This window comes from Leucoraja erinacea, chromosome 5, assembly GCF_028641065.1.
Source record: "Leucoraja erinacea ecotype New England chromosome 5, Leri_hhj_1, whole genome shotgun sequence".
NCBI lineage: Eukaryota > Metazoa > Chordata > Chondrichthyes > Rajiformes > Rajidae > Leucoraja > Leucoraja erinaceus.
The window spans coordinates 65,677,409-65,698,478 of NC_073381.1; the positions used below are offsets into that span (position 1 = coordinate 65,677,409).

General features: G+C 42.2%; 1 protein-coding gene across 4 annotated transcripts in view; it reads right to left on the reverse strand.

The window, feature by feature from the left end:
• The window catches only part of bach2b (BTB and CNC homology 1, basic leucine zipper transcription factor 2b), a 235,514-nt gene that overhangs the window by 49,112 nt on the left and 165,332 nt on the right, over positions 1–21,070 (reverse strand). For all 4 annotated transcript variants that reach the window (XM_055635828.1, XM_055635826.1, XM_055635827.1 and 1 more), the window contains exon 3: positions 17,167–17,421. In XM_055635828.1, the coding sequence (XP_055491803.1) occupies positions 17,167–17,421 (255 nt within the window). The remainder of the gene's footprint in view (positions 1–17,166; positions 17,422–21,070) is intronic.

Consider the following 21,070-nt stretch of genomic DNA (forward strand, 5'->3'; position numbering starts at 1 on the left):
CAGCAAAAAATATATAAAATTTAGTATTTTGAAAATAGTTTAAATCAAGCCTCACCAAAAGACTTAATTTCTCTCTCTTTTTAACAAATTCACTATTACTGATTATTGAGCAAAAGAAAATTTGTAATCGACTCTATTCATGTGTATCATGGACCTCCGCACATGAACTGCCTCTCCCATTTTGTTCATTTTTCCCTTGTTTCACCTTTGTTATTCCTCCCTCCATTTATTGTTAACTCCCTCATTCTCATTTTTGTGCTGCTTATGTGCTTTTCTTTACTGTTATTTCTCCTATACCGACTATACCTTCACTTCCCCACTCTTTTTTACTTAAATTCATTTCATTCATTTATTCATCATCGTTGAAAATATTAGCGACGCAGTGGTGCTGGTTTCCAACAGGAACGGTGACGGATGCACCACACATCTCTGTCCTCCAGTTCCTGCGGACATCCGCCGCTGGAAGTATAGGATTTTGGTGTGTGTGCTTTATCATCATTCCTTACAATTCCATGTACGACAGTGATCACAACTTCTACTGAAGTGTGGATGGCCGTTGGCTCGCTAGAAGCTCATCTTAAATAATAACAGTAAGTTGTGAATACAATTACTTTCACACAATTTATACACAAAAAAAACTTGCCTCAGCTCATACTAGCGGTGGAATTTATGCAGGTTGCAAGGGGTGCTGTAAATTACAGGAGATCGAAAAGTAAATGGTATCATTTGGGAACATGATATCAAGGACCAGTTTTCTGAAAAAAATCCAGCGAACAATGTATTTAAATATTAAGCTAAGCAATCAGATATTAATGTTTCAGGTTGATGAGCTTTTATAAAAGACTAAAAATGGTTGAGATAAAAGATTTTAAATAAATTAGCAAGAAGGGGAGAGAGTAAAGGAAGTCACAGACAAAACGTAAAGAGAATTTACTGGGGCGCCGATGAAGCCACATGGATTGAGCTCAGAAATAAAAGAGGGGGTTCATTTTGATGGGATTATACTATAGCCCCTCCCCCTCCTAATACTCAGCAGCAATTAGAAAAATATCCATGTTGGGAAATCATAGATAAGTGAAAGAGTAATAGGGCTGTAAATAGTGATTTGAACTCCTTTAATATTGACTGGTATTGCATTAGTGCAAATGGATGAGATGGGGTAGAATTTGTTAAGTGCGGTTCAGGAAGCAATTTTCTGAAGTAACGTAGATAAATGATCATATTGGAGGAGGGGTAATACTTGAAGTCCTCTTAGGAATTGGGACTGTGCAAGTGATTAGGAGGACCAGAAGTTGAATATTCATTGGAGGCAACAGAAAGGAAAATACTAAAATATGCTATTAATATATTAAAAGGTACCTCGGGAAAGGTATCAATGTGGTAATCTACATGTGGAGCCACGGGAAATAAGTGAGGTCTTAAATTCATACTTCATGTCTGTATTTACCATGGAAAAGGATCTAAACAATGATATTCTGGAGCATATCAACAGAAATGTTGGAGGTTCTAAAATACATAAAGGTGGCTAAATCTCCAGGCCATGACCAGGTGTATCCTAGGATGTTATGGGAAGCACAAGAGCAAATTGCTAGAAATCTGCAAAATATTTTAGTAATTTAATTAACCACAGGCGAGGTACCTGAAGAGCGAAAGCTCACATTGTGCCTTTATTTAAAAGCGGCAGGGATAAACTGGGGAACTCCAGGCAGGTGAGCCTTACATCAGTGGAGGAAAAATTACTGTTTCGACACAGTAGGCTGGTCCAGAAAGACAGTGCACAGGGATCCAGTAAGCTAGCCAAATACATATGAAATTGGATTAGTGGTTGGAGGCAAATGGTGGTAGTAGGGAGGTTTATTCAAATTAGAAGTGTATGACTTGTGGTGTACCACAGGGATCAGTGCAGGGTCCTTTTTGCTTGTCATATATATTCATGATTTGGATGAGAACCTTGATAGCATGATTGGTAAATTTGTTTTATTTCCCACTATACTGGTGTCTAAAACTATAGCACAAGTTTAAAATGAGAGCAATAAGGTTTAATGGGGATGAGAGGTAATTTTTACACACAAAAGTAATTGCAATCTGTAATGACCAGCCAGAGGAGGTGTTGGAAGCAGGAATAGTAACAATGTTTAAGAGGCGTTTGGATAGGAACTTAAATGAGCAAAATATAGAGGGATATGGCAGTAATTCAGGTGTGGGATTGGAATGGACAGGCATGATGTGTACTATGGATGTGCTTGCCGAAGGATTTGTTTCTTTGATCTACAACTCTATGTCTGTTTGAAACACTGTCAAGGTGGGAAAGAGGAGATATTTAGACGAAACATCAGACTAGAAGTGGTGGAAATGCAGCAGTTGAATGTGAATGCTGGTTGAATGGAAGATAACGAAAATAGAACGTTTATGATGGTTATGGGAGGGAGAGGAAGATAGGAGAACAGATGTGATGGAACTGGGAGAGAGATGGCAGACTAATGTGAAAAGGAAAACACAAGGAACTGAAGATGCTGGAATCTTGAGCAAATTGCGAAGTGCTGGAGGAACTCAGCTTGTCAGGCAATGAATGGACAGACAACTTTTCAAGTCGGAATCCTTCAGTACTGACCTGAAATATCATCTGTCCATTCCCTCCACAGATGTTGCCTGACCCGAGGTTCTCTCGCACTGTGTGTTTTGATGTGGAAATGAATCCTTGATAATGGACAAAGGAAGACACATCGGAAGAATTGGTACTAATGCTGGCATAGTCAGACCAATTGCGATTAAGGTAGAATATCAGTAGAATGGAGTAAGTCCTTCACAGGAATAGGCTTGGGAAAAAGTCAAAGGAGCTCTGAGAATCAATGGGATTTTAATAGAAAGTGTTAAAACAGTGATTCCCAGAAATGCTGAAGTGAAATGTCAACGAAGGGAAGTGAAAAGTTGGAGAAGCGAGGACAAGCACAAGGTGGAAATTCAAAGCAATTGCCGAAGTCAATTAATATACATGCCATTTAAAAAAAAAATTATAACGAGGGTTAAAGATTACTTAAGTTCTCTTGAAAGAAATTGATGACAAAGAAATTCCTGGAAGGCAAGTAGCTGCTTGAAAACATCTGAGACAACCTTTCCTAGAATTATATATGTTTCTACTTCAAACTCTGCCTTGTCTACAACTCTGAGACTAAACCAAAATCATGACAAACTGGCCCAGGTCTTTAATACTTATTACTTTATTTGGTATGTCATATAATCTGATCTGTGATGAGTCAACCAGAAAATCATTGCAACATATTTTAACAATACGCAGAAACTTTCATTCATCGTAACATGCTAGAGGCAAAGCCAATTTGTTAAGGTGATCCTAATCAGATTATTAATTAAAAGATCATTGTGATTCACATTCATTGTTTTTCATACAACATTTCCTTGGTTCATATATTCTGTTTGAAAATCAGATGGTTTTTTATTGCTTGCAAAAAAGTACTTTCAGATTTACAAAAGCCATTATCGCAGAATCCAGTGCAAGAAGCCACTAAAGGAACTGTTGGAATCGCAATTATCAATTTAACCATAATTTCTGATATAATTTCAGTGACTATCCATTGTACACTGTTCTAAGGCTCAAGATCATATCATGAATTACATACAATTTTCCAATTGTAATTGTCAGAACTGATGCAGAGTCCTGACCCCAAACCTTGACTACCCCTGTTGAGTTCCTCCAGCAGTTTGTTTTTTGGTCCAAATCTCAGCATCTCCAGTCTTTTGTGTCCTAATGGCTGATCTGATAACTGGCCACTTTCACCCTTCACAAACATCCTTGATTCGCCTATAGTCCAAAAACATGTTCCTCTCAATCCAGTGGGCTGGATTGCCACTGCTAAGCTTCAACATGTCGGAGGGTCCAAAGGACTCCTCACAAACCAGGAAGAGTCAACTAATTGAATAATATTTCCTTCGCTCTGTTTGGGAACTCGGTTGGATGTCACATTTGGTAGATGATGAAGGGTCATTGTCCTGAAACATTGACAATTGTTTCTCTCTCCACATGATGCCTGAACTTAGTTTAGTTTAGTTTAGAGATAGAGTGTGGAAACAGACACTTCCGTGCCGACATATCACTGGTTCTCCCCTATACACTACAACAATTTATAGAAGCCAATTAACCTACAAACCTGTGAGATAACCCATGCAGTCAAAGGGAGAATGTACAAATTCCCTGCAGACAACACCCATAGTCAGGATCGAACTCGGGTCTCTGACGTGGTAAGGAAATAACTCCACCACTGTCGCCACTGTGCAGTCCTTTGTCCCACTGTGCCGTCCTGAGTATTTCCAGGAGATTTTGTTTTTATTTCACATTTCCAGCATCTGATGTTTTTCACTCACACCTGCAGGTCTATAGACTAAATGCTGAAAGCTATGATTAAGCTATCAAACAATTATGGCAAGCACATAATGGACTGAGTGGCTTCATGTGTTACAAATATTCGATAACACTGTGACCAGTGAAAGCAGGAACATCCATATCCCTTGTTTACTCTAGAAAACCTATCTTTAAAATCTATCTTTGTCACAGCAGGAAAATAGGTCAAAATATGTAGGTGGAAAACTGAAATTAAAATGAAAAGAAATACGAGAAACACTTGGCAGGAGGGATACATCTCACAAAGTCATTGAGTCATCTAACAGGGCCTAACTCATTCATGCTAACCAAGATGCCCCATCAAAGCTAGTCCTATTTGCCTACATTTGACAGATATCTCTCCCAAACCTTCCTGTTCATGTACCTGTCCAAATATCTTTTAAATGTTGTTATGGTACCCGGCTCAATTACTTCCTCTGGCAGCTTGTTCCATTTACCCACCACCCTTTGTGTAAAAATGTTGTCCCTCCAGTTCCTATTAAATCTTTCCTCTCTAATCTTAAATTTATGCCCTCTAGTACTAAATCCTCCTAACCTGGGAAAAAGACTGACATTAACTCTAACTATTGAACCCTTCATGATTTTGTTCATCACTGTGAGATCACCCCTTAGCCTTTTGCACTCTGAGGAAGACCTCTGAGGTTGGTACAATCTATCCCTATAGCTTAGACCTTTGATCTTGGAAAAATCCCTGTAAATCTTCCCTGCAGTCTTTTTAGTTTAACAGTGTATTTCCTACAGTAGTAGTGTGAGCAAAACTGATCATGATACTTTAAATGTAGCTTCACCAACTTCTTGCACAGTTATAACATAATGCCCCAACTTCTATACTCAATTCCCTAACTGTTGAAGGTCGGTGAAGAAAAGCCTTTTGCACCACCACTATGATGTTCCACATGGATGACGACTTTACTTTCTGAAGGGTGCTATTCTCTCTCTAGTTAACCTTTTCCACTTAGTATACTTGTAAAATCTAGTTGAAATCTCAAAAAGAGATACAGAAATAATGTTTCAGTTCAAAGAGCCTTTGAGACCACCACAGTCATGACAAAATATACTGGTTGTTTTTGCACTAAAAAAACAAGGAAGGGAAAATTGCCTTCATACAAACTCATCTTTGAGGGGGATTGATGCAATTCTTCATTTACTATTTGCAATTTTCTCACCATTCAACCTTTGAACAATGCACACATATTTAATTAAATAAATGTATTATTTGAAGCCCAAGAGTTTTTAATTACATAGAAGCACTGTATTTATAGTTGTTAGTGTGGAAGGTGGTCTTCATTTAAATCTTTCCTGAATGGATGCATGCAATATTTTTAATGAAACTCTCTTCATCCTTCTTGCATCTTTCGAATTCAAAAGTATCTAAAAATACTAAAGTTCACACTAAAAATTTACGCCAAAAAATTGAATTACAACATGCAGTTTTTCCTCTTGCATTATTCTACCCAATATCTTTGTAACTTGGAATAAGTCTATAATTATAACTTGGAATGAAGGGTGTGTACGTGGGCACAGGGAAAAAGTAAATTTTATCTTGGAAATGTCACAGATTAGAGGGCATAGCTTTATGGGAGGCAGAAAGCTCAAAGAAGATGAGTGGGGCACGTTAAACCACCATAGGGGGCGCCGTCGAGTACGGCTGCCCTGCCAGCAGCTGTTACTCCTTTCACCCTTTTTAAAAACGTTTTAGTGAGTTAAAAGTGTTTGTTTTGGGGGTCTTCTAGTCTTTTATGTGGTGGGTGGGGGGAGGGGAGGCGGCTTCCCTCCGAGCTGATTCTTCGCCCCCTCCTCGCGGCCTACCATCGGATTGGAGCGGCGTTTCCTGTCGGGACCGGCCGGAACCCCAGCTTCGGCGGCAGTACAGCGCTGGGACACCAACACGGAGCGGGCGATGCCTTACCGGGTCACCGTGCGGTAAGCTCCGGAGTACTGTGACAGCCGACTACAACATCCGAGGAGCTGTGGCTGTGGAGCGTCCAGCCGTGGGCGGGCGGCGCTGGATTGAAAACACCGCGGAGCCTAGGATCCGAGATCGCCAGAGTCGGAGCTCCAACCAGCGCGGCCTGAGGACTTCGGGTGCCGCGGTCTCCGGGGAGGGAGCGGCCGCTCCAGACATTTCCAAGCCGCTGAGGAGTGTTCACCCGACGCCGGAGTTCCATCTTCCCCGCAAGAGGGCCTGAAAACATCGGACTGGCTGCGGAGGCTACAATAGGCCCGACTATGGGTGAACAGGGGATGGGACTGGACTTTGCTGCCTTCCCCAATAGTGGGAACCATTGTGGGGGGATGTTTTTATGTTTATTGGTAAATTCTTTAATGTTGTGTCTTATCTTTATTCGTGTGCTGCAATGGCAAGTCAAATTTCACTACACCAATTGGTGTATGTGATAATAAATGTCCTTTGTATCCTTTGTTTTTTTTAGTGGAGGGTGCCTGGAATGCACTGCCAGGAGTAGTGGTGGAAGTAAATGCAATAGTGGCATTTAAGAAGATTCTAGATAGGTAAATGAATATGCAGCAAATGTATGGATATGGATCACATGTAGAGGAGATTAATTTTACTTCACATCATGTTCCCACAGACATTAACCATATAACCATATAACAATTACAGCATGGAAACAGGCCATCTCGGCCCTACAAGTCCGTGCCGAACAACTTTTTGTTCCCTTAGTCCCACCTGCCTGCACTCATACCATAACCCTACATTCCCTTCTCATCCATATGCCTATCCAATTTATTTTTAATCGTGACATTATGGGTCAGAGAGCTTGTTCCTGTGCCGTACCAGCTATGCAAGTCGTATTACTACTTTTAAACTATAACTAAAAACAATGTCATCTTTATAAGGACCACCTGGCTCACAATGGGAACATGGCAGATCCAGACTTGCTCAGAAGGTGCTCAATTTAGCAAAAAGGTTCAGCCGATAGAATACAGTAGAGTCATTAAGGCAGGAGGGGAACATTGAATAAAACACAAAGTGCTGGAGTAACCCAGCAGGCCAAGCAGCATCTCTGGAGGACATGGATAGGTGGCATTTCAGGTCTGGACCATTTTGAACTTTGTCAGCTCTGTACACTGCAATATTCCAGAATCTAGTCTTCTTTTTGTTACCCTTGATTATCATCTTAACCAACACATCCACCAGACATCTAATGAACATCTATGAAATGTAAGCTTGGCTTCTTTTGAGGTAAAACAAAGTGAAGTGTTAAGATGCATGCATGGTGAAAAAGTGCATGCGTGTGTTGCATGTTTACAGCAATAGTCCAAGCTTCATGAGGCCAGCTTTTCAATCATTTTGCTACCATGATAACCTGGTTGGTGGAAATAGAACCTTAATGTGCACATAACAGACAAGTCCATGATAAAAAAATATCCCTACTGACAATACATTGTCCATAAATTGTCTGATTTGATTATTTTGAATCCTTGATAATATCTGCTTGGTATATTAACTTTCAGTGTATATTTAGAGACAGCCATGTATAAATTAGACAGGATTTGTTATCACTTTTATGAAATGTTCCACTTTACTGCTTTGCATGTATGAAGTTATCTGAAATAGTGAATGAACTACACTCTCAAAACTGACTCAGCGCTATTATCTGTCCTACACAGGGTTAGATAATTATTGATTTATCACACATTGGATGATGTTACAAAATCACAGCTTGATGCCCTGAGCAGATTTAAGAAGATAGGTTTAAAAATATCACATTCCATTCCTGTAAGACTGACAGAAGTGAAGATATGCAAAGCTCAGATCTGATTTATAAAAAAAATAGACAAAGTGCTGGAGTAACTCAGCGGATCAGGGGTCCTATCCGAAACATCAACCATGTTCTTCAATGATGGACTTGATTTATATGCTCAAACCAGACAAAATAACTTTTGTGTGTGCTTTAATGGGACTGCCAAATCACTGCATGAAATCCACCCATTTGGAAACAGTATTAATCACCTCTGTATATTACTCACCCTGTCACAGCTGTCATATTTTAGAGGCAAAAGAGACTGTAGTTGCTGGAATCTGGAGTAAAGGAAGGGAAAGCTGCTGGTGGAGTCAGCAGGTCAGGGAGCATTTGTAGAGGGAAATGAACAGTCAATGTTTTCGATTCAGATCATTTATCTTGACTGGAAGACTAGAAAGGAAGTAGCTCGTATAAAGAGGTGGGCGAGCGGTAGGCAAGAGCTAGCAAGTTATAGGTGTATATGGGTTAGGATTTGTTGATCAACAGATAACAGTTAGATGGGAGAGGGATGGGTAGAGATAACAACAGAGGCTGAGAGGTGATCAGTGGGGAACAAAAAACTGCAGATTCAAGAATCTGATAAAAAAGTAAAGTGATGGAATTAAATCATGGCAAATAGGAGCAATAGAAGGAGGGGTGAGCAGACGGGGTAAATGGGGAAGTAAGAATGAGATGTTGGGCTGGAAGAATGAGTTATTGTCAGAAGAAGGGCAGGTGTGAATGGACTAGGAGGAGAAGATAGGAGGAGACAAAATGGACTGAGGAGGTGCAGGTTACTTGAAAATTGAGAATTTGATGTTTGTTATTGGGTTGTAGATTTCCAAGGTGTGTGCACTTGGCCACACCACACAGGAGTAGGCTGACAGACAGATTGGTGTGGGAATGGGAAATCAAAATCGCTAGCAACCATGAGATCCAAATAGCTGCAGCGGACTGAGTGCAGGTGCTCGGCAAAGCAGTCACCCGGTCTACATTTGGTCTCACTGATGTAGAGGAGATCACATCTAGAACATGCAAATGTATTAAACAAGATTGGAGGAGGTACAGGTGAATCTCTGTCTCACCTGGAAGGGCGTTTCTGTCCCGGGAAGGTGCTGAGGGAACAGGTTGTACACCTTCTTGCAGTTGTAGGGAAAAGGGGGAGGGATGAGTGAAGCAGGAAGTCATGGAGAGAGTGGTCCCTGTGTTAAGTGGGAAGGAGTGGAGAAGATGTGAATGGGATCACATTATAGCTCAGATAAATGGCAAAGAATTATGTGCTGGATCTGGAGGCTGCTGGAGTGAAAGGTAAGATCTGAGGAAACTACTCCTGTTCTGTCATGGGGGGGGTAGAGTAGAAGTGGATGATATATAGTACAGGAGAGGGCTTGGTCAAAAACAGTGTGGGGGAAGTTACACTTCCTGAAAAAGGAAAACATGTCAAGATATCCAGGAGTGTAAAATCTCATCTTGTGAACAGACACAATGTAAATTAGGGATGTTTTGCCTCTCTGTACTTATCTCAAATGGTTTCCGTTTTTGTTATCTCCCTGCTCTGTTTTACCATTTCCCTGACCTTTTTCGCGTTCCACATGGCCTTCATTATTTATGTATTTGAATCACTGCATTATAAGTCCTTGAAAAAAACTCTTCACCTTTTGGTTCTGTTTGTGCACACACATGTTTATAAGAAAGATATCCAGTCCACATGTATTCTGGTGTTACTGAAATGAAACATTCCTAATAACTTGGCTGTTGGCCCAGTTAGCTGCATTAAATGTGTTTGTGTCTGCAGAGTTCACATAGGTGATAGAAGCAGGGCTTAAACAGGCACAAAATGCAAGTGGTCAAAGCTCAGCTTTAGCTTCCAACAGTTTTCAGAAAAGGAATGGATTTAGAGGACTTTGATTGTTCAACGTTCCACTGAAGGAAATTTCTGTTATGGATGACAAACAGGCTTTTCAATGCAGAGAGAGCAGAAGGGTTGAGAAAGTTTGTGGAATGATTGTGGCTTGTAATTGTATGTCTTGTGCTGGGATGGTATCTGTCAGCGGAGCAAATAGATGGTGACAACTATTTTCTGTGGCCCATTAACTGACCACTGTAAGAAACTTTGTAAATATTATTAAAGATTGACTAAGTATTTCTCTCAGAGTTAATTTCTCCTGGTTAATTAAACTAAAACTATAAAACACATTGTCATTTTGTGTCTCACAACAAAGTATGAACATGAAAATTATTTTCTCCAAACCTGCTGAAAAAAACGAAAGGCAAGTAATTTAATTCTGACATTGCTCAAAATCCAAAAATATTTTGTCGCACATTAATGTAACGTGTATGTGATGTGTGAAACTGGGTTGTGACTTAAACATCAAGATACTAAATATAATATAAACACTAAACACTATATATAATGCTACCACAAAGGAAGTATCCATACAATATCTGTGGAACTTATTTGAATTGAGACATAAGAGACTGCAGATGCCAGAATCTGAAATTAAAAAATAAACTGCAGGAGGAACTCAGTGGGTCAGGCAGCATCCATGAGGGGAAAGGAACTGTTGACATTTCAGGTTGAGACCCTGCATCAAGACTGAGAATGGAGAGAGCAAATAACCCAGCTACCTATTCTCTCCACTTTCATTGCTTAGGCAAGGTCTCAACCCAAGGGCATAGACAATTAGATACATTAACGCATTTAAATGCATTAGCGCTACTGCAAACTCCCGAAGATAGCGACTGTAAGGGAGTCCCCGATCGGAGGGAAATCCCCGACCTCGCGGAGGCGCGCAGGTACAGTAAGTACCGTACTTGTAAACACCGGGGAGGCTTTCATTTAGTCCAGAGTCGAGGCCATCAGGCAGGATCTCCCAGCAGCAACGGAGCTGGAGGTGCCGACTGTAAGGGAATCCCCGATCTCAGGGGAATCCCCGACCTCGCGGAGACTCGCAAGTGCAGTGCCTTTGAACACCGATGAGGGCTTCATGGAGTACGGAAATGTGGTTGTCAGGCAGGACTACAAGTAAGACTGAAGCTTAGGGGACTTCGGCCCCCTCCCCCTAATGTCCTACTGGGCCAACGTACAGTCACTAGAAAGCAAAGTGGAGGACTTAAGGTCAAGGCTGCTCTACCAAAGGGAGCTGTGTTCTGTTTCACAGAGACATGGCTCACCCCCAGCTCACCAGACTCAGCGGTCCAGCCTGAAGGGTTCTCCATCCATGTATGGACCGTACACTAGCACCTTGGAAAGGGAGAGGAGGGGGTGTCTGCCTCATGGTCAACTCTTCATGGTGCTCAGACGTGGCTGTCCAGTCCAACTCCTGCTCTCCACACCTCGAACATCTGGTGGTAAAGTGCCGTCCCTTCTACCTTCCAAGGGAATTCACCTCCATCATCCTGACCGCGGTCTACATCCCACCCCAGGCAGATGTCCGTCTGGCACTGGAGGAGCTGCACGCCGTGGTCAACAAGTACAGGACGGCTTACCCCGAGGCATTTACCACCGTAGCCGGGGACTTCAAAAAAGCAAACCTGAAGAAATCACTCCCTAACATCCACCAACATGTCTCCTGCAGCACCAGAGGATCAAACACCCTTGACCACTGCTACACGACCATCAAAGATGCCTATCGCTCTATCCCTCGCTCTCACTTCGGAAAATCCGACCATTCAGCGGTTCGATTGGGAGAACACTGATGTGCTTTCCCGAGCCCCTATTCGCCCTGACGGTGTTACAGTCATAGTCACAGAGGCCGACTTCAGAAGATCCTTCAGGGGGGTGAACTCTCGGAAAGCGCCTGGACCTGATGGTATACCCGGTCGAGTTCTCAAGACCTGCGCAGACCAACTGGTGGGAGTTTTTGCACAATTTTTCAACCTCTCACTTCTGAGGTCTGAGTTTCCCACCTGTTTTAAGAGGGCATCAATAATACCGGTGCCCAAGAAAAGTAAGGTGACGTGCCTCAATGACTATTGTCCAGTGGCACTAACGCCTGTGATGATGAAGTGCTTTGAGAGGTTGTTTATGGTGCACATTTACTCCTACCACAACAAGAACCTCGACCGAATACAGTTCGCATACCGCCACACAGGTCAACAGTAGATGCAATTTCACTGGCTCTCCACTCCGCACTGGACCAGTTGGACAATAAAAACTTCTATATCAGGTTGTTGTTTATAGATTACAGCTCGGCATTTAATAACATCATCCCTTCCAAGCTGGTTACCAAGCTCACGGAACTAGGCCTCTGCGCATCCCTCTGCAATTGGATCCTCGACTTCCTCATGACCACAGTCTGTTCAAATTGGAGGAACCACTTCATCCTCAGAACGGGAGCACAATCAGCACGGGAGCACCTCAAGGCTGCGTGCTCAGCTCCCTGCATTACTCACTCTATACCCATGACTGCGTAGCAGGTCATAGTGCGAACTCCATCATCAAGTTCGCTGATGACACCACTGTGGTTGGACGAATCACAGATGGGGACGAGTCAGAGTATAGAAGTGAGATCGGCCGGCCGACTGACCAAATGGTGCCAGCACAACAACCTGGCTCTCAACATCAGTAAGACCAAGGAACTGATTGTGGACTCTAGTAGGGGAAGGATGAGGACCCATGATCAACTCACCTGTTTCTGACTGCAAGATTGTGGAGATTTGGCATGTTGACAAGGATTCTCCTAAACTTCTACAGGTGCACAGTAGAGAGCATTCTGACTGGTTGCATCGTGGCCTGGTTCGGCAACTTGAACGTCCAGGAGCGAAAAAGACTACAAAAAGTTTTGACCACAGCCCAGTTAATCACCGGCTTTGGCCTCCCCACCATCGAAGGGATCTATCGTAGTCGCTGCCTCAAAAATGCAGACAAAATCATCAAGGACCCACACCTTCCTGGCAACACACTTATCTCACCAATGCCTTCAGGAAGAAAGTACAGGAGCCTGAAGCCTCTAACGTCCAGGATCAGGAAAAGCTACTTCCCCACAGCCATCATGCTATTAAACACAATGCATAAGTTATGAACTGCAAAAGACTATATTATTATTTGTTATTTGCACTATATTTGTTATTTATTGAACTTTTTCTTTTTTTCCCCGTTATATACAATGTTTACATATTCACATATTCTGTTGTGCTGCAGCAAGTAAGAATTTCATTGTCCCGTCCGGGACATATGACAATAAAACACTCTTGGGTCTTGAATTCATTTCTCCCCACCGATGCTGCTTTACCTGCAGAGTTTCTTCGGTTCGGTGGAGGCCGATTCTCTGGATACTTTCAAGAGAGAGCTAGATAGGGCTCTAAAAGATAGCGGAGTCAGGGGATATGGGGAGAAGGCAGGAACCGACGATAGACTTCTCTGGTCCCTCCGTCCCCCTTTGTTTAATCATTCTGTATTTCGTGATTATTCTGTATCTTCTCTCTTTCTATTTTTTTCTTGTTTTTTCTCTTTATGTACAACTACTACGGCTTGACGCAAAACTGCATTTCGTTGTACTGATACTTGTATTTTGTGCGATGACATTAAAGTTGAATTGAATTGAAAAAAACAGGGTACTGATTGGGGATGATCAGCCATGATCACATTGAATGGCAGTGCTGGCTCGAAGGGCCGAATGGCCTACTCCTGCACCTATTGTCTATTGTCAACCAAGGGCATCGACAATTCATTTCTCCCCACAGATGCTGCTTGACCTGCCGAGTTTCTTCAGTTATTTTCAACTGGAATGTTGTATTTGTAAAACCAAACACTGAAGTACTTGTCTGCACAAATCCTACAACTTTCCTTCATTAATGTAATTAAGATGAAAAGAGTGCAGAGAAGATTTACAAGGATGTTGCCAGGACTCAAAGGTCTAGGCATTAAGGAGAGATTGGACAGGCTTGGACTTTATTCCTGGAGAGCAGGAGGTTGAGGGCAGATCTTATAGTAGTGTATGAAATCATGAGGGGAATAAATAGTGTAAATGCCCAGAATCTTGTTTTCCCAAGGTAGTTGAATGAATTTTAAAATCAGGGCATAGGTTTAAGGTAGAAGGGGAAAGATATATAATAGCAATGTGAAGCATAACTTTTTCTATACGAGTACGGTGTTATGAGGGAAAAGCTGCCAACTGAAGTAATTGAGACAAGTACAATAGCAACATTTAAAACACATTTGGGCAGGTGTGTGGATAGGAAAGCCTTTGAGGCATATGTGTCAACAAGGACAAATGAGAATAGCTTAGATGGGGCAACTTGGTTGACATCGCAAGTGGGTCGAAGGGACTGTTAGTGTGTGGTATGACTCCATGCCTTTGTGACTATGATTTACCTTCCAATTCAATCCAGATGTGTACAAATCATTTTTTTAAGAATATATATATTGCACATCTAAATATAGAAAATACTGGAATTAAGGGGCAGTTTCATGACTGAAATGCTAAACCATTTACATTTACAGATATTTTCTGACGTGCTGCATATTTCCAGTATTTTTGGTTTGTGCTTCAGTCTATTTTTCCCTCACTTTAATCCATCAAGTCCAAAAATAGTTGGACACAGACATCTAATCTATCATCCTTCCTGCCATCACTGTTCAAATGATTGTGTCTAACTATTTTTGCATTTGATGTATTTGACAGGCAGCACAGTGGTGCAGCGGTAGAGTTGCAGCCTTACAGCTAATGTAGCGTCGGAGACCTGGGTTCAATACCGACTATGTGTGCTGTCTGTATGGTGTTTGTACGTTCTCCCTGTGATCTGCGTCAGTTTTCTCCGACATTATCGGTTTCCTCCCACACTCCAAAGATGTACAGGTTTGAGGGTTAATTGTCTTGGTAAATGTAAAAAAAATTGTCCCTAGTGGGTGTAGGATAGCGTTAATGTGCGGGGATTGCTGGTCGGCGTTGACTTGGTGGGCCGAAGGGCCTGTTTCTGCGCTGTATCTCGAAACTAAACTAAACTAAATTGAAAAAAGGGCCCTGAGAGTTGTGCTGCAAATGTAATATTCCTTTCCCTATTGAAACCATTAAGTTCACATTTTGACTGGGGAATTCTCTTTTGTCACTGAATTCATGAATCACATTAGACTTGACAAAAACCTTAATATTGATATCTCCACCGGGTGGCTGCCTCACCAACAGTCTTATCTGTCCTTTCCTTCGTGTTTTAATAGTGTGTTAAATGTATGTTTTTAGTGTTCTTTAGCTTGTTTTATGTGTGTGGGGGGGGGGGGGGGGGGGGGGGGGGGGGGGGGGGGGGGGGGGGGGGGGGGGGGGGGGGGGGGGGGGGGGGGGGGGGGGGGGGTTGGAGGAAAACGTTTTCTAATCTCCTACCTCGACGGAGATGTGATTCTTTTCTGCATCGTATCTCCGTCCGCACTGCTGCCTAACATCGAGGAGTTGGCGGCCTTTGCTGGAGACCTATTTTGAGAGCTCCACCGCGGGCACTTGCAGATCTAGCATCACGGAGCCCACAATCCCTTTTCCAGGGATCGACGTCGGAGCTCCAACCGTGGGTGCCTGCGGACTTAACATCATGGAGCCCGCGGTCTCTGGTTTAGAGACCAACTTCGGGAACTCCAAGCTGCAGGAGCTTCGACAACCCCGACGCGGGAGTTTTGATCGGCCCAACGCGGGAGATTCGATCGCCCCGAGAGATTGTACGACTGCCTCGACCGCGTGAGAATAAAGAGGAAGAAGATTGGACATTATTGTCTGCCATCATAGTGAGGAATGCGGGGAATCCACTGCGGTGAATATTTATGTTAATTTTTAAATAGTTGTGTATCTTGGTGCTATTATTTTGTAATGCTGTATGGTAATTTGCATATCACTGTACCTTAATTGGTATATGTGACAATAAAAGACCTTTGAAACCTAAAAAGATCATGAAATTGCTGGAATGATTGGTTAAATGAGTTTATGTCTTCAGTTCAGGGTTGGGCATATAAGAGCGCCATTATGGTTAAGAGTGGATTTCCCCCAAAATCATATATATATTTTTTGACAGATAGTATAGTTTAAGCTAACCCCCCACCCTCCACAACTTTCATTTTACAGTTTCAGCTTAATTAGATTAGATTAGATTTGTTTTATTGTCATTCAGACCTTTCGGTCTGAACAAAATTTTGTTTCCCTGCAGTCATACATATAATTTAAAAAATGGCAAAAACACACAATCAACACAAATTTAACATCCACCACAGAAAGTTCACCAAACACCTCCTCACTGTGGTGGAAGGCAAAATCTTAAAGTCTCTGTCTCTTCCCTCTTTGTTCTCCCTCTGCGCCGAGGCGATGGTTCAAACTCCGCGGGTGGTCGCTGCCTCCGCCACAGCTTCGGGGCCGAGTCGAGTCTCCGCTAAGAGCATCTTTCAAAGATCTAACTACAAGCTTCAACCAAAAGTGACCCATAACTCAATTTCCCCTCAGATTAATAATGATTCCAGGTCTTCTTCGAAAAAAAAATTCTGTCTGTGATTGGGTTTGCTAACTAAAATGGGAGATGGGCATTATGGACTGAAAGGGCTCCAATGCTGTAAACTCAATGGTGCATTTTTAGAGGCATGGAGATTAAATCATCCTGCCATTTGACGGATGTGGATCCAGAATTGTTCCCCTCGCATGTCCCAAATATTAGGATTTAGATTCAAGGGGGTTACATAGAGGAGTTTCTGGTCTTTTTATTTTTGCATGAAGAAAGGGATACCAGGGCTTGGAATTCTACAAAGCTATGGAGCTTCGTAAATTGGAAAATAGGGTTGGCACAGGAGCAACTAATATCAACGGTCCAAAACATTGCTTCTGCACAACTATATACTATGCACTGTGTTAGTTTGTTACATTCAGTTTGCCTTGATGAGTTCATTAGAGTAAAAATAACTTAACGTAAACTCACTGCTATTTTAGACATCAAGGAAATAACTTAACACTGCATGGAGTGTTCCCATGCCATGCATCCTGCAGCAGTAGGATCAGTTTAAGCTATGTTCTACATTTAAAGTAAGTTACTACATCATACCTCCTCAGGCAGTGTGATAACCAGCTCATGTTCTGTTTGCCCGATCAAATTCTGTGAGAAATATTCACTGCATGCCGCCAGGACAGCGCGGTGGGCACGGAATTCCTTCCTCTCCACCGTTACGGTCACATCGCAGAGGATATCCTGCTTGCGCTGGGCATTGAGGCACAGGAGGATATTTGTACAATGCACTGTTGACTCATACACATACATGGGCGATTCAGGCTTCTCATCCACAGACATTCCGTTCAGACCCTAAAAAGAAATGGAAACAAGATGAACATTGGATTTACTTCTACACTGCAATTGAGCTAAAAATTAATTTAAAATTTCAGCAGTATCTGCAGAGCATCATTTGATCTTCTTCACCCTTTTTTGAGTTTGGCTCAACACGTTCAACCATCAAACACTCAACATGACCAATACCTGCCTTTTCACATCACTGTCAATTCACCGGCACAACCCCTATTCTACTGCCACTCACCATTTCATGTAAAATCTGGACTTCTTAAGATGGTCATGTTCCTGACAGCTGTATCAGGATCATGGTACCAAAACTCCACAATAGGACTAGGTCCTCCTCAGTTTATGAACAACAACATATGTACAGCCCGTGCACACCAACAAGTGTTTGGGAGGTCGGCCGGGTGGATTTGCCAGCTACTGAGAGGCTACAGGTAACTGTTCTTGACATTAGCTGGAATTTTGTCACATCAAACCCAGGACAAATATGTTTTAATTTAATACCTTGATGTCCATTTTGAGACTCCGATCTAGAGGCAGCCGGTCAGGCCAAGAGCAGTGTCCTTTTTAAAACTATCTATAGCATTTAAAACCTTTGTCTGTAGTAAAATCCGAAAAAATATATATAATTATTTGCCCAAGATAGGATTGTTACCAGATTGTTAATTTGCTAATATATTAAGAATGGCAAAATAACATTTAAAGTGCTGCTCCAGACTATCTTTCCCTATGAAACAACCCACCTCTGCAGGCACCTTCTGCTGGGTGGGAATTCAGTTTGCGACTGCATTTCTGATATGCAAACTGTTTGGATTACCAGTATTTCTCAGGAACAGAACTTGTTGTAACCTCAGGGAAAATCTGTATTACAGGATTCACCTTAAAAAAGTAGTCTGTTCCAATATTATCACCTAGATGATTCCATTAATATGTGCTGTCAAGAACATCCTTATACAGATGTATATAATGATATTTCCCTTTTGCAGTTTTGTAAGAATGGGCTTGCTTCTTTCCATTAGGAAGTGCTTTCCTGTGTGTGCTAACAGAGGAAATGTATTACCATGCCTATGTTTGAAATAAGTCCAGTGAGAAATAAAAAAACACTCTTCTTTATGACTTAAGTCTTTCAATGATTAAATGTCAGAGACAATATTTAAGCAGAAGTATTTCAAAACATGTTACAACACATAGGCGTAGAAACCAAATTGTTAGTGAAGAGAAATGTGTTCAAACACTTTGTGAGAGTATAAGATGTTGAATGGACATGTCTGAGCAGTGCTTGTTTCCAGCCAAACCGTTTTCTTCAAATGGAAAAAAGCATGAATAATGTTGGTACATTGTTACTAAATTTGGTGAAAATTCAGATATTATATTTGGGCAGTGAGATATTATATCACGCTATAATGGAAGTTTTAGGAGCAAAGCCACTTTCAAATGGTGCCTGTAGCTGATGAAGGGAAAATATTTAAGGATTTGTGCAGAGTCTGTTGATAAATGTTTGAATTCAGCAATATGTTTGACATAACATATCATCCTGTAAACAGGCATAGTTTGAAAGGACCAAAATAAATCAAGGGAAAACATTTTGACGTACAACAGTAATAGCTATTTGGCAAAATAGAGAACTTACAAAATATAGTTATATCTCAATAGTAACAAAAAAAACATATACAAAATAAGCTATACAAATATTAGGAGAAAGAGTTAGAATTTTAGTTGAAAAGCTGAGATTTACATTTTCCATTGTCTGCATTTAGGCAAACTGCTCATCCAGGATTAGAACTGGGAGGGTTTAAGAGAGCAAATAGACAATAGACAATAGGTGCAGGAGTAGGCCATTCGGCCCTTCGAGCTAGCACCACCATTCACTGTGATCATGGCTGATCATCCCCAATCAGTATCCCGTTCCTGCCTTCTCCCCATATTCACTGACTCCGCTATTTTTAAGAGCCCCATCTAGCTCTCTCTTGAAAGTATCCAGAGAACCAGCCTCCACTACCCTCTGAGGCAGCGAACTCCACAGACTCACAACTCTCTGTGAGAAAAAGTGTTTCCTCGTCTCCGTTCTAAATGGCTTACCCCTTATTCTTAAACTGTGGCCCCTGTTTTTGGACTCACCCAACATCGGGAACATGTTTCCTGCCTTTAGCGTGTCCAAACCCTTAACAATCTTATATGTTTCAATAAGATACCCTCTCATCCTTCTAAATTCCAGAGTGTAGAAGCCCAGCTGATCCATTCTCTCAGCATAGGACAGTCCCGCCATCCCGGGAATTGACCTTGTAAACCTACGCTGCATTCCCTCAATAGTAAGAATGTCCTTCCTCAAATTAGGGGACCAAAACTGCACACAATACTCCAGGTGTGGTCTCACTAGGGCCCTGTACAACTGTAGAAGGACCACTGGTCAACATACATGCGTACATCTATTGGAAGTATTCTCAAGACGTTGTGAAATGAAGAAAGGGCCAAAGGCAGACCCTTGGATTGCACACCGTGATTGTAGCCAGAGAATACAATGTACGGATGTGAAAAGTAACTGTTGTTAGAGCAAGGATGGATACGTTATTAGAAAGGTTCAAAAATGAGTTACATGAACATTCGCAATGGCAACAATGCATTCAAGGAATACAACGAGGAGAGCAGGTTAATGAGATAATAAAACTCTTAATGAGATAAACTATGAAACGGCCTAGGACGGGTGAATGAAACTTTGGAATGTCCGAGTCACAAAGGCACGGCTGGTAAATTGGCTGCATCACAGATTAAGTGACAAGGTGGGTAGACCCGGTGGGGGGGCCGCTGAGAACCAGGGGGGACCTGGCGGGGAGCCATCTGCAGCCACTTGCGGTGGCAGGCAGAAGATAGGAATGTTCGTTCAAGTTCGTGAGTTTATTGTCATGTGTCCCTGATAGGACAATGAAATTCTTGCTTTGCTTCAGCACAACAGAACATAGTAGGCATTGACTACAAAACAGTGTGTCCATATACCATTATATAAATATAGACACACATGCATAAATAAACTGATAAAGTGCAAATAAAAGATAATGGGCTATTAATGTTCAGAGTTTTGTCCGAGCCAAGTTAAATAGCCTGATGGGTGTGGAGAAGTAGCTATTCCTGGACCTGGTTGTTGCAGTCGTCAGGCTCCAGTACCTTCTACCTGAAGGTAGCAGAGGGATGAGTGTGTGGCCAGGATGGTGTGGGTCTTTGATGATACTGCCAGCCTTTTTGTGGCAGCGACTGTGATAGATCCCCTCGATGGAAGGGAGGTCAGAGCCGATGATGGACTGGGCAGTGTTTACTACTTTTTGTAGTCTTTTCCTCTACAGGGCGCTCAAGTTGCCGAACCAAGCCACGATGCAACCAGTCAGCATGCTCTCTACTGTGCACCTATGGAAGTTAGAGAGAGTCCTCCTTGACAAACCGACTCTCCGTAATCTTCTCAGGAAGTAGAGGCGCTGATGTGCTTTCTTAATAATTGCATCAGTGTTCTCGGACCAGGAAAGATCTTCAGAGATGTGCGCGCCCAGGAATTCGAAGCTCTTGACCCTTTCACCATTGACCCGTTGATATAAATGGGACTGTGGGTCCCCATCCTACTCCTTCCAAAGTCCACAATCAGTTCCTTGATTTTGCTGGTGTTGAGGGCCAGGTT